Source organism: Carcharodon carcharias, chromosome 1 (assembly GCF_017639515.1).
Source record: "Carcharodon carcharias isolate sCarCar2 chromosome 1, sCarCar2.pri, whole genome shotgun sequence".
Lineage (NCBI taxonomy): Eukaryota > Metazoa > Chordata > Chondrichthyes > Lamniformes > Lamnidae > Carcharodon > Carcharodon carcharias.
In genome coordinates, this window is record NC_054467.1 from 196,793,050 (window position 1) to 196,805,641 (window position 12,592).

Below are 12,592 nucleotides of genomic sequence, written 5' to 3' on the forward strand. Positions count from 1 at the left end.
ATTGCAGTATCAGTATTAACTACTGTAAACTGGTCTTTATTCTTAGTACTGAGATTCTTGGACAAAATTAAGTTTTGGTTTTAATATACTTTTCTATTGAGTGATATCCTTTTTTAAGTTAAATTAAAATTTGAGTTGAAAGCAATATGATTAGCTAAAACAATAAGTTACCTTGCTATTCCTATGCTTTTTCATATTCTTGGTTGGTTATTTTAGTATATGGTGGTTTGTAGAGCTAAGTAATATTTTGAAAAGAATAACAATGCTTTTTTAAGGGGTATAAAAGAAATGAGGATGAGTCTACATTAAAAGTATCATTAAAATCTCAATATTATTATGTGATCATATAGAATGAGATCTTAATGAGACCCTTCTCCCAGGTTCTCCAGTATGTTTGTGTTGTTGATATTTCCATAAATTTGTTGACTAATAAGTTTTAAAGTCAGATTGAAAACATGATTTACAAAAACAAATTTGAGGATTAAATATCATGTATGGCTGATCTGTTTCATGGATGCAGTGGAAATAAAATTTCAATCATGCTTTGATGGAAATCCAAATGTACTGTCATTAATGTACATCTTATTGATTCTTAAGTGAAACACTAGCTTTTATATTTTATACAACATGTTGATGTATAAAGCTTCACTATTAATACATTGTTGTTTCACAGAAGACTGGGACATGTTAGATTCTGAAGGAAATGAGCGGCTTACAGGACAGGAAGACTTTGCTTCATTAGCTGGGCCGCTTGGGTTGAATGACAGCAAATTGATTCCAGATCCTGTCCAATTTCCAGAACAGGATCCTCTTGGAGCATCAGTTGCCAATGATAATACACAGGACTTGCTTTTAAAGAAAGGTAACCGTATCCATGTTTTCACATCTATTTTAGCAGTGATAAGTGCATGATGGTACCATGGTATCAGTTTCAATGTAACTCCCTATAAAATGGTAAAATATCATGCATTTATCAATTCATTTGAGGATCAAGGGCACTAAATAAAGGCCATGGAGAGATGTGGAAAACTGCTATGAGTGCCTCAAGTCACTTAGGTGCACTTGCTATTAGTTACAAGCATGGAGCAGTCAGGAAGTCTCTTGCATGCTTTCTTAATGAGATGTGGTGCATATCAAGGCCACGCCATAGAAAAACAATAATTTACCTGCTACCTTATTTAAAAAATAATATTTATTGCATAATCTCATAAAATGTTAATTATTTTGACTGTTGATGTTCTGAAATTGACCAAGGAAGCAATAAGTGTTATTTAGTATGCTAGATTCCGTCTGGTCCCTTCCCTTCCCGGATCCCCTAAACTACACAGAGTGAACAATGGCCGGGATTTTCCCATCAGCGATTTGGGGGCGGGGCCTGCTCGCCGACTGGAAAATGACACCGGGAGGAACCCCCGACACCTTATGGGCGGACAGCGAAATCAGTTGGCGGGCAGGCCAGAAGCCCCAATGGGCTCCTGATAATACATGAAACCTCATCCACTGGCGGGATGAGGTTTCATGTCCATTTTTTTAAAAGTTTCATAAAGTTAATGTATTTCTTATTAACATGTCCCATCTCGTATGACAATGTCACATGAGGGGGACATGTTAATAATTTTAATATTTTTCTGTTTTTGGTGGTTTTTTACCTGTCAGTAATCTCCCTGAGACAGCACTTGGTCTCAGGGAACAGTGCGCTCTTTCGAACGCATGCATGAAAGAGCGCACTTTGACAGCTGGGGATTTCCTGCCCCCCCTGCATAGCCCGTCCTGTCGGGCAGGCCACTGTGAGGGTCTTAATTGGCCGGCCCACTCAAAATGTTGGCAGGCCCCGTTTCGGTGGTGGGGGTCGGCTGTCCGCCTGCCGCCGAGCCTGTGGGGCCCGCATGCCCACCAAGGGCACAATTCTGCCCAGTGTGTTCCCAAGCCACTGCCAATATTGTCCTGAACTGGCTATGACAACTGTGTGAAACTTTCTCAGCAATGAATAGAATTTTACTGACTTTATGAGAAGAGAATGCAGGAAACTGAATAAGGTTTAGCTTTCATCTATTTTGCAGGAAAGTTGGCTCTGATTTCAGTTTGTGTTTATTCTTCTTGACTATGTTTTGTCATGAAATAAGATCTGTAGATGTTTGTAACACTTTTCCTTTGTTAGGTTTAAATAAGATTGATGAGAAAACAAGCTCCAGACTGACTTTGGGTGAACAAGCTGCGTCTCTCCGAGATACCCAGGAAAGAGTGTTTGCTCTTCAGCGTATTACAATGGCTATGCAAATTCTTTTAGCACATACCATGGTTATGAAAGCTTTATCATTGATCTCTGTAAGGTATGTCAGAAATTGGATTGTAATTTCTCAGTAACACTGATTGTTGAAAATAATCTTTGCCTTAAAAACATTGGCCTTTAATCAGTGAATCAATTAAACAACATGATGGAGGGCCAGCTTTGTGTGAACATGGGACTTCGTCTCCACAAGGATTGTGTGGTGGTCATTCCTGCCATCTACCTTTCATGACACAGTCATGGAGAGAGGCATCTGCAACAGGTAGATGTGTGAGGATGAGGTCAAGTAAGTTTTTTACCTCTTGTTGGTTCTCTGACCACTTGTTGCAGGCCCAGTCTGGCAGCTATGTCATTCAGAACATGGCCAGCTCAGTCAGTAGTGGTATTGCGGAGGCACTCTTAGGGATGGACATTAAAGTTCCCCACCTCAGAGTACATTCTATGCCCTTGCTATTCTTAGTACTTCTTCCAAGCGATGTTCAACATGGAGCAGTACTGAGTCATCACCTGATAGAGGGCAGTAGGTGATGATTTGCAGATTTCCTAGCTGATGTTTGACCTGATGCCATACAACTTAATGGGGTCTCAGTCATTGTTGATTACTCCTAGGGCCACTCTCTGCCGACAGCATACCATAGTAGAGCCACCTCTGGTGGGTCTGTCCAGCTGGCAGGACAGAACATACACTGGAATGGTAATGGGGAGCCTGGGGCATTGGCTGTAAGGTGGCTCTTATGAATCTCTGTCGGGCTATTATGAATCTCTGGGACAACGTTTCCAATTTTGGAACAAGACTTTGCAGGCTTGATTAAGCAGGGCGTGCCTTTATTCTTTCGGTGCCTAGCTCGATGCCAGGTAGTCTGTCAGGTTTTATTCTTATTTGACTTTTCTGTAGCATTTTGATACAACTGAGTGGCTTGCTTAGCCATTCCAGAGGACAGTTAGGTCAACACGTTGTTGTGGGTCTGAAGTCACATGTAGACTAGACCAGGTAAGAACAGCAGGTACCTTTCTCTGAAGGACATGAGTGAAGCAGATGGGCTTTTACAACAACCCAGTATTTTCATTTATGAGTCAAGCATTTTATTCCACATGGATTAATTAATTAATTAATGTACTAATTGAATTTAAATCTCCACAGCTGTTGTGGTGGATGTCTTCAGATCATTTGTCCAGGCCTCTAGGGAATTAGTCCATTAACATTGAGCTGGATTTTTCAGGGTGCCATGGTCCTCGCCCTGGCTAAAAGGTTGGAGGGGAACCAAGCCAGGATCCTCACATTTGCCCCGTAGTTAAGTTAAAATGGGAGCAGGGTTAATTGCTTTAAGTCGGGACTTCCGCCCCTTCCTAGTTAGGAAGTCCCACCATAGAAAGCTGGCCAATCAGGTAGCTGGTGCTTTATAATCAGAGTAGCGACACCAGAAGTGGTGGCCACTGCTAGGACTACAGGCAGTCCCACCACACTAAGAAGCCCAGTAAAGTCTGGGATCAGGATGTGGGGGGCCTGGATCGAGAGAACAGAGGGGAGAGTTAAAGAGGGTTGACCTTGGGGTGGATGGGGGCACGCCTCCATGGGACCTCCACCCCTTGCCCGACACCAGCTTGGGCAACTAAAGGCTTCCCATTACAAGCCACCTGCTGGAACCCCCCCTCCCCCTCCCCACTTTCAAACTCACCACTGGGGGAAGTTGAAATCAAGTCCATTAGCATTATTCTACCATCCCCTTCCTCCCTCTGAGGACATCCTCCATTGTGTTGTGTTGCACTACAACCATTCTAAATGCGATAGACTCAGAACATATCTAGCAGCTCAAAAACTGGGTATCATGAGGCACTGTGGGTCACCAGCAGCAGCAGAATTGTAGTTAACCACAATCTGTAACCACATGAACCAGCATAGCCCCTTCTCTACCATTACCATTAAGCCAGGGGATCAACCCTGGTTCAGTGAAGAGCTGCAGGAGGGCATGCCACGAGCCGCACCAGGTGTGCCTACAAAGGAAGGTTGGAATTTTCTATTTATGAGACTAAGGACAGAATTTTCCATGCTCGTTGGTGTCGGGTGTGCTCGGCAGCGAGAGTGGACAATATGACAAGAAGGCCAGAAATCGGTTTCACGATGTCCTGAAACCAGTTTGTGATTGTCTGCTCAGCCCGTTGATAGCGGGCTGCATTTCCTGCCATCTGACGTCAGGAACCTCATTGTAATACATCTGCATGTCATTATAAGGCCAGCCTACTGGAATCATCTCCTCACTGAATCCTCTGAGCATGTCAGCATGATTGCACTCCAATATGTTTCACAGCAGCATATATAAGGCATGCACTTCACAGGCTGCACTTTGAGTGGAACTCAGAGGTGAGTGCACAGTAACATTGCGCAGAGCTCGCCTGGGTCGCCTATTGGACTTCAAAGTTGAGGCGCGTTGGGGGGCGGCAGGGGGCAAGGGCTGCCCTGCGGTTGTGGTGACTTGGAGGTGGGGTGGGGGCAAGACCTGCCCTGTGGTTGAGGTGACTTGGAGGTGGGGGCAGGAGCTGCCCTGCGATTGAAGGTATTAAGCATTTGCGGGGGTGGGGGCGGGAAGCTGCCACGTATTAGGGAAACTTTGCATAAAGTGACCATCCCTGTGCAGCTGAGACAGTTCAGACGCAGCCACATTGACATGCATGGAGTCGGACCTCTAGCCTATCTGCTCACTCAAGCAACGGAGAGGCATGAAAGTGCCACCAAGTGCTCCAGAGCTTTTTGCTCCTTGAACACAGATTGCAAACTAATGAGCGTTTTAGTGGACTGCAAAACAGCTGGACAACTGAGCACATTGTACAATCTCCTTGCTAAAGCTGGCCATGGTGCAGTCACTGGCGGAGGCACTCACAACCCTTTCAATGCCATCATCCCAATTTGGACAAGTTTCCCCCATGGTTCAAGCTAACAGTGCAGCATTGCAATGTGGGTTATGAGAATGCCTGCACCTGAGCTGAGAGCACAGCATGAAGCCCAATGGGCAAGGCTGCCGCCAGTTGGTCAGGTGGTGTGGGGCGGAGGTGGTTGGGGTTTCGGGCAGCCATGCAGCTCACTAAACTCTGGCCATCAAAGTGGTGGCCAGCACTCTCCGGGATGCGTTAAGGGGCTTTCAGACTTAATAAAGAGAGGTTCTTCATATATATATACCCAAGCTAACACACATGTTTCTCTCTTTCATCCTGCAGGAGTAGTACATCAGGAGTATGGAATTTGGTGAACTAGCTGTAGGCCTCTTGGCATACAGAGAGCAAAGACAACAGAGAAGAGAGCAATGGAGCTGCCTGGCTGCACAGAGGGAGGAGCAGCACCCTCAGGAAGAAGGGCAACTGGAGCCCCTGCACGAGCCACTGAAGAATCACCGCAAGTGGTTGTTGGTCGGCGCCTAGCTAGACCCAAGGTCTGTAGACGCCGCCTTTCTTTCCTGCAGATGAGCAACAACCAGTATCGCCGAAGACTGCACGTGTCTAAAGAACTGGTCATTGACATCTGCCAGCTATTGCAGGATTTAGTGCCACATGGACATGGAGGACATCCACTGCTGGTGGCCGTGAAAATGACTGCGGCGCTCAATTTTTACACCAGTGGCTCCTTTCAGGGCTCCACAGGTGACCTCTGTGTGATATCACAAGCCTCCACCCACAAATGCATCCATGAGGTCATGGATGCCATCTTTGCGAGGGCACACAACCTTGTGCATTTTGCCCGGGACCAAGACAGCCAGGATGCAAGAGCGATTGGATATGCCCAAATCTTGGGTTTGCCACAGGTGCAGGGTGCGATCAACTGCACTCTTGTGGTGCTCAGATCTCCATCGCAACAAGGGGTCAACTATGTCAACCACAAGGGCTTCCATTCACTGAATTTACAGCTGCTGTGCAACCACCACAAATGCATCCTGCAGGTTTGCGCCTGGTTCCCAGGGAGTGTCCACAATTCCTACATTCTCAGTTGATCACAGATCCCTGACATCTTCCAGGGTCCACAGAAGCTGCAGGGTTGGCTCCGAGGGGACAAGGGTTACCTGCAGAGGACATGGCTGATGAGACCCGTGCGGCGGTGCAGATTGCAGCAGAGCGGAGGTATAATGGGCTCATGCTGCAACTCGCACCTTGGTGGAGCAAACCATCGGGATGCTAAAAGTGAGATTTCGGTGCCTGAACTGGTCTGGTGGAGCCCTTCAATATAGTCCACACATTGTCATCGCCTGCTGTGTCCTTTACAACCTGGCGCTGCAACGGCGAGAGGAGCTGGCTGAGGAGAAGATGCAGGAGCTGGATGTCCTCTTTGATGAGGACGTCGACAGTGAGGAGATCCTTGAAGGTGACAATGATGGTGATGAGGCCCTTGCACTGGCCAGATGAGGCAGGCACGCTTGGGAAGCCCTCATAGCTGCTAGACTTGTGGAGAATGATGACAACATGCAGAGAGGAAACACCATGGATCCTTACATTGCATCTATGATTGTTTGATTTATGGCAGTGCACATACCCTCTGTGATAATGCTGCTATCATTGAGAGACAGTAGAGGCCCTAATAGTCGCTCGATTGCAAGAGGATGATGACAACATGCAGTGAGGACACTCCATAAATCTTCACATAGCCTCTGTGAATGTCTGACTCCTATCTGGCCGAGGGCAGCTCTCTTGCGCTCTGTGATCAGAGTCATATAATGGAAATGCAGCCATGAAACCTTAAAAGCACCTGATCCTTTGTCCGTCTTCAGCACCTGACCCCTTCAGAAGCACAGCATCACTGGTCACAGATGCTGAAGTGATGGGGGACAGCCCCTGCTTAAAGGTGCTGAGAGAACACAGAAAGAATGATGGAACTTTGTGACACCTGTTCACGACACTCTGGCAGCAATGGCAAGGACCGTCATGGTGTAGATATCACTAATATGTCCAGGGTGATGATCTTGACAGGCATCCTCTGGAGGGCCGAGACCTGGAGGGCCCCGGCCTGCTTTCAGGATCCTGCCATGTGGCAGTTGCACCCTCCTCAGTCTGTGAAGCTGGAGCTGCTGAGGTCGCAGGAAGAAGGGATTCAGATTGGCTGGACCCTGCTGGAGTCACCTGGATGGATGGCCCCGGGGGGTACACCTGCTGATCCTCCTCCCTATGGATACCCATTGGCTGACTCCTTGAGGCAAAGGGGTAGCTCGAGTTAGATTGGGCTGCCCCACAGCCCTCCCGCATACACACTGTTGGAGGCCAACTATGGCGTCACCAATTTCACTCGCGCAGCAGTGCAGGAGCGACATCCTAGACCAAGGACTCCATGGCGGCCACCATCCTACCAGTGTTGATGCCAGTGCATTGGCATACCAACTCCATCACCTCAGCATGGAGGCCTCTAACGTGTCTTGCAATCTGCGGAGTGCAGTGGACACTCCTTTTCTGATGTTCCTGAGCTTTCCTTTGCAGCTCCAGCAACTGTGACATGATGGAATCCAGGGGCTCGTTATCTGACTCAGACTCAACAAATTTTGGCCTCCAGCAGTCCTCCAAATGCTGCGGACCTGGAAAGTCCCTGTTGCTGCCTGCTGTGGATCAGAAACTGCAATCTGCTCCCCAGATTGTGATCCCAAGGCTACTGAAAAGCTAGGTCCCTCCAAGGCGTGTGTCTCTGCGCTGGTGGAGAAGGTGTATGAGTGCTGTGATGGGACTTCAAGGACGGTGCCTTCAGATTCCTCTTCAGAGGTTTTTTCAGGGCTTGTTTGGAGGCCCTGGATTGTAGACTTCATCGGCTATTTGGCAGATGTGTCTGTGAAAGCATGGAAAGATAATTAGTGCATGGCAGCAGCCAATGAAACAGGACATATCACTCACAACATGGTTGTCTGATGGATGTTGCACTGCTGGACTCTCATTTGGTAGAGCACCACTGACCTCACTGTCAGCACAGGTACGGTCCAGATCCTCGCTGGCCAGCAGGATGGCTCGGTTTTCAAAGTCTGTGAGGACCTTGATTTCAGACATTCTCCACCGGTCTGCAACCGCTCCCTCTTTTGTGCCAGCTTGTCCTGCATGAATAGAGATGGAGAGAGTGTATGCAGGACACCTGCCAAGCCAGCTGATAAGTATGCCTGGCATGCGTGGGGTGTGAGTGGTCCCTTGGATGGAATGAGGATAATAAAGGTGTGTGAGAGAGAGTGAATGGTGATGTCCCTTGAACTGGCAGTGAGTGAGGGCCCTGTGGATGTGTGATGGGTTTGTGGGTGTGTGAGTTGAGAGTGATGAGAAGAGTGACTTACCTGGCAGAACGAAGGAGACCATTCATCCTCTTGCCGCACAGGGTGACTGTCCTCTTTTGAAGGGCGTTGACGCTGACCACTGCTGCCAATGCCTCCCAAGCTCGATTGGTGATGTTGCTGCCCAACCTGCGGCCAGAGCAGGGGCAGAAGACATCACAGCAGGCCTCCACGGTGTCCAAAAGGCATCGAGGAACACACCATTGAATGTGGGGCTGCAGTCTTTTTGCCTTTCGGGGCCATGTCTTCCATGCAACAGTCCTGAGCTGGAATCACTGAGAGGTGTGTGCGTGATCGCACTCATACTGACCCTCAGTAGCCTCCTGAGTTTCCTAAGCCTCCAGATCTTCATCATTCCATGAGCTCTCACTCTCCTTATGTTCGTCTTCTGGCAGGGGTTCACCTGTTTGCATTGGCAGATTGTGAAGGGCACAACACACTGTAATGATGCAGGAAACACTTTCAGGAGTGTATTGTAGTAAACCACCTGAGTAGTACAAGCATCTGAAGCGCATCTTCAGAAGCTCTATGGTCTGCTCTGTAAGGGAGCGTGTGGAGCTGTGAGCAGTGTTGTACCTTTCGTCAGAATGACTCTGAGGGCATCGCACCAGCGTTTCAGTGGGTACCCCTTAGCCCAAGCAGCCATCCCTGCAGAAGTAATGGCCCCTCAAAAATCTCAGGCACCTGGGAGTGACTCAGGATGTAGGAGTCATGGCAACTCCCAGGGCACTATACACAAACGTGCAGTGTATGCTTCCGATGATCACACACCAGTTGTACATTGATGGAATGATAGCCCTTGCAGTTTATAAACATTAGGAACTGCTGCCATGGAACCTGTATAGCCACATGGGTGCAGTCTGTGCTCTTGGGAAGCCTGAGATGGTGTTGAAGCCAGTGAATCTTGCAGCCTGGCTATCTTCATCCAGAACAAACCTGACATTGAGCGCTGTTGTCGTCTTTAAAACCACTGGCAGGGGATACCCTCCGACTCCACGTGGCGTTAGGTCTTCATGAAAAATGTGGCATAGGTGATGTACCAGAGGGACTTGGGACATTGGCATTTTCACTCACACATTGGCAAATCGGAAACTCTTCTAGGTCTGGTGATTCGCCTCCGTTGTCTGGGTCTCTCCTCCTGACCCTCTTGTTCATGCTCTGGCTCCGCTTGACCATGTCCCTCTGGCATGGCCTCCTGCTGGAGCTGTGCACGGTGTCATGCCTCCTCCATTAGGACCCTGATAAAGGAAGCATTGATCCATCTGTGCTTTGCCTTCTCGCTGAAAGGAAACATTGAAGACATTAATGATTCAAGGGGCAAGAAAGTGAAGCTCAGAAGATGAAGCATGGAAACTGTAAGGGTCCACAGTTTTTCTTGCCCTACTTGCATGGTGGCTGATGCCACCTCGTCCCTAACACACGAGCACACACATCGAGGTGACCCAGATGGTACTGTAGATAAGTAACATCTTGAGCCCTGTGTGGGATGCTGAGGTTTAATTGAGATAAGTGACCCACCAAGCTCTGCGCTTCAATCTTTGATGTGGCATATTAATGACCAATCAGTTGCTTATGGTCAATGATTGGATGCCCTTTGGCTCATTAGGAATGTTAAATCTGGTGAACACATGACAGGCCTTCATTGATGGGATGCCTTATATGATGCAGCTGTGCCTCCTTCACTATTGCCTGCATTCCCAAATTCTAAATTGCTATGTGTTACTGTTGAGATGCAATGACTATGATGTGAAGCCTGTGAGTTCTGACTAGCCCTTTATCAGTGCTAAGAAGCCATTGGCTTTGAGTGGCTTTCATCGTAAGGAGATCTTCCTCCTTTCTTTCTAAGCAGATTCCATTTCACTCTTTTGGCAACAAAAAGTTAGCGGGCAACCCCGGAAAGGCCCACTTGTGTTTGCCGTTCCCATCAGAACCATTCCACAGACTTCCTTCCTCATTGCCTACCTTGTGTTTTTCATCCCTATCCTCACGTCAGAGCCCAACCCTGGTCAAAGTGCTAGTTTCTGAAAGTGGAGTTCTGCCTGACTACATTGCACAGTGGTGTCCTTGTGGACAACGGCCTCAGTAGGCAGACGTAGAAGACCCCTGTGCTCCCCAACCCCGGCCACAGTACGGGTAACTGAAAGTGGAGGCCTGCACGAGTACCACAACAGTGGTGTCCTTCGGGACAAGGTAGGCAAAGAACAGGACCAGGCCAAACCGACAGCCCCAGCAATGTGTTGTTCATTGTAACAAGACCGATGCAACTCTCTGGCTGGTAGGCTATGGATGTTGCACTCACCTCGAGGTTAGGAGAGAACTGAAGTCCAATTTGTGCATGCAACTCCTTTTCAAATAGGTTTGAGGCCGACGTAATTTCCCGCTGACATGACGCAAGATCGGAAGGAGTGGCAACGTTCCGGACAGCAGCTGTTTTAATGAGCATTCATGAGATGTTAATGAATGCAAATGGTGTTCATGCCGCTAGTCAGCAGGATAACAGACCCGCCATCAGGAGAATTGCAAACTGCTTTTACGCCGGCGGATTTACAGCTTTTTGCCTGCTGCTGGATCCTCCACTGCTGCCCACCACGCAACCCACCATGGGCGGAATGGGAAAATTCTGCCCAACATATCAAGCAGTAAAACTACAACACAGGATTACATGCATGCTAAACGGCAGAAGCAGCATTCCATGGAAAGAGATGAGCAAACCCACAACCAATACATCAGATAAGAAGCCCTGCCGCATTCAGTTATGAATAATGATGGACAATTAATCAACTAACCAGAGCCTCCAAAGACATCCCAATCCTCAGTAGTGTGGAAGCCCAGCACCTCAGTGCAAAAGACAAGGCTGAAGCATTTGTAACCATCTTCAGCCAGAAGTGCTGCGAGGATGATCCATCTCGGCCTCCTCCCAAGGTCCCCACCATCATAAATGACAATCTTCAGACAGTTCAATTCACTCCACATGGTAGCAAGAAATGGCTGAAGGCACTGGATACAGCAAAGGCTGTGGGACCTGACAACATCCAGCTGTCGAAGAATGAGCTGCATGCTTAGCCAAACCATTTCAGTACTGCTGCAACACAGGCATTTACCTGACCAATGTGCAAAATTCGCCCAGGACAAATCCAATCTGGCCAATTACTGCCCAATCAATATTCTCTCAATCATCAGCAAAGTGTTAGAAGGTGTCATTGACAGTGCTGTCAAGTGGCACTTATAGTGCAATAAGCTGATCATTAATACTCTTGTTTGGATTCCCCCAGAGCTACTCAGCTCCAGACCTCATTACAGCCTTGGTCCAAACATGGACAGTAGAGCTGAACTCTAGAGGTGAGACGAGAGCAATTGCCTTTGACATCGAAGCAGCATTTGACAGTATGTGGCATTAAGGAGCCCGAGCAAAGTTAAAGCCAATGGACATCTGGGAAAAATCTCCTCAGGTTGCAGTCATACCTGCACAAAAGAGGATGGTTATGTTTGTTGGATGCCAATAATTTCAGCTGCAGGAGTTCCTCAGGGTAGTGTCCTAGGCCCAACCATCTTCAGCTACTTCATCAGTGACCTTCTCTCCAACATAAGTTCAGAAGTTGAGATGTTTGCTGATGATTGCACAATGTTCAGTACCATTTGTGACCCTTCAGACAATGAAGCAGTCCATGCCCCCCACACAGCAAGACATGGATGACATTCAGGCTTGGGCTTATAAGTGACAAGTAACACTCACACCACACAAGTGCCAGGCAATGAACATCTCCAACAAGAGAGAATCTAACCATCTCCCCTTGACATTCAATTGCATCACCATCACTCAACCCACTTCCATCAACATCCCGGTACTTACCATTGACCAGAAATCAAACTGGACCAGCCATATATGTACATTGGCTGCAAGAACAGGTCAGAGGCTGGAAATTCTGCAGAGAATAGCTCACCTCTTGACCACAAGCTTATCCATCCTCTACAAGGAGCAAGTCAGGAGTGTAATGTTATCCTCTCTACTTGCCTGGGTGAGTGGAGTTTA

At 47.8% G+C, this 12,592-nt stretch overlaps 1 protein-coding gene across 10 annotated transcripts in view; it reads left to right on the forward strand.

Annotated features, from left to right (window-relative positions):
- The window catches only part of LOC121285080 (probable E3 ubiquitin-protein ligase HERC1), a 436,191-nt gene that overhangs the window by 274,418 nt on the left and 149,181 nt on the right, over positions 1-12,592 (forward strand). For 9 of the 10 annotated variants that reach the window (XM_041201223.1, XM_041201218.1, XM_041201210.1 and 6 more), the window contains 2 exons: positions 674-862; positions 2,159-2,330. In XM_041201223.1, coding sequence (XP_041057157.1) covers positions 674-862; positions 2,159-2,330 — 361 coding nt within the window. The remainder of the gene's footprint in view (positions 1-673; positions 863-2,158; positions 2,331-12,592) is intronic. The other variant, XM_041201232.1, reaches the window with a different exon arrangement.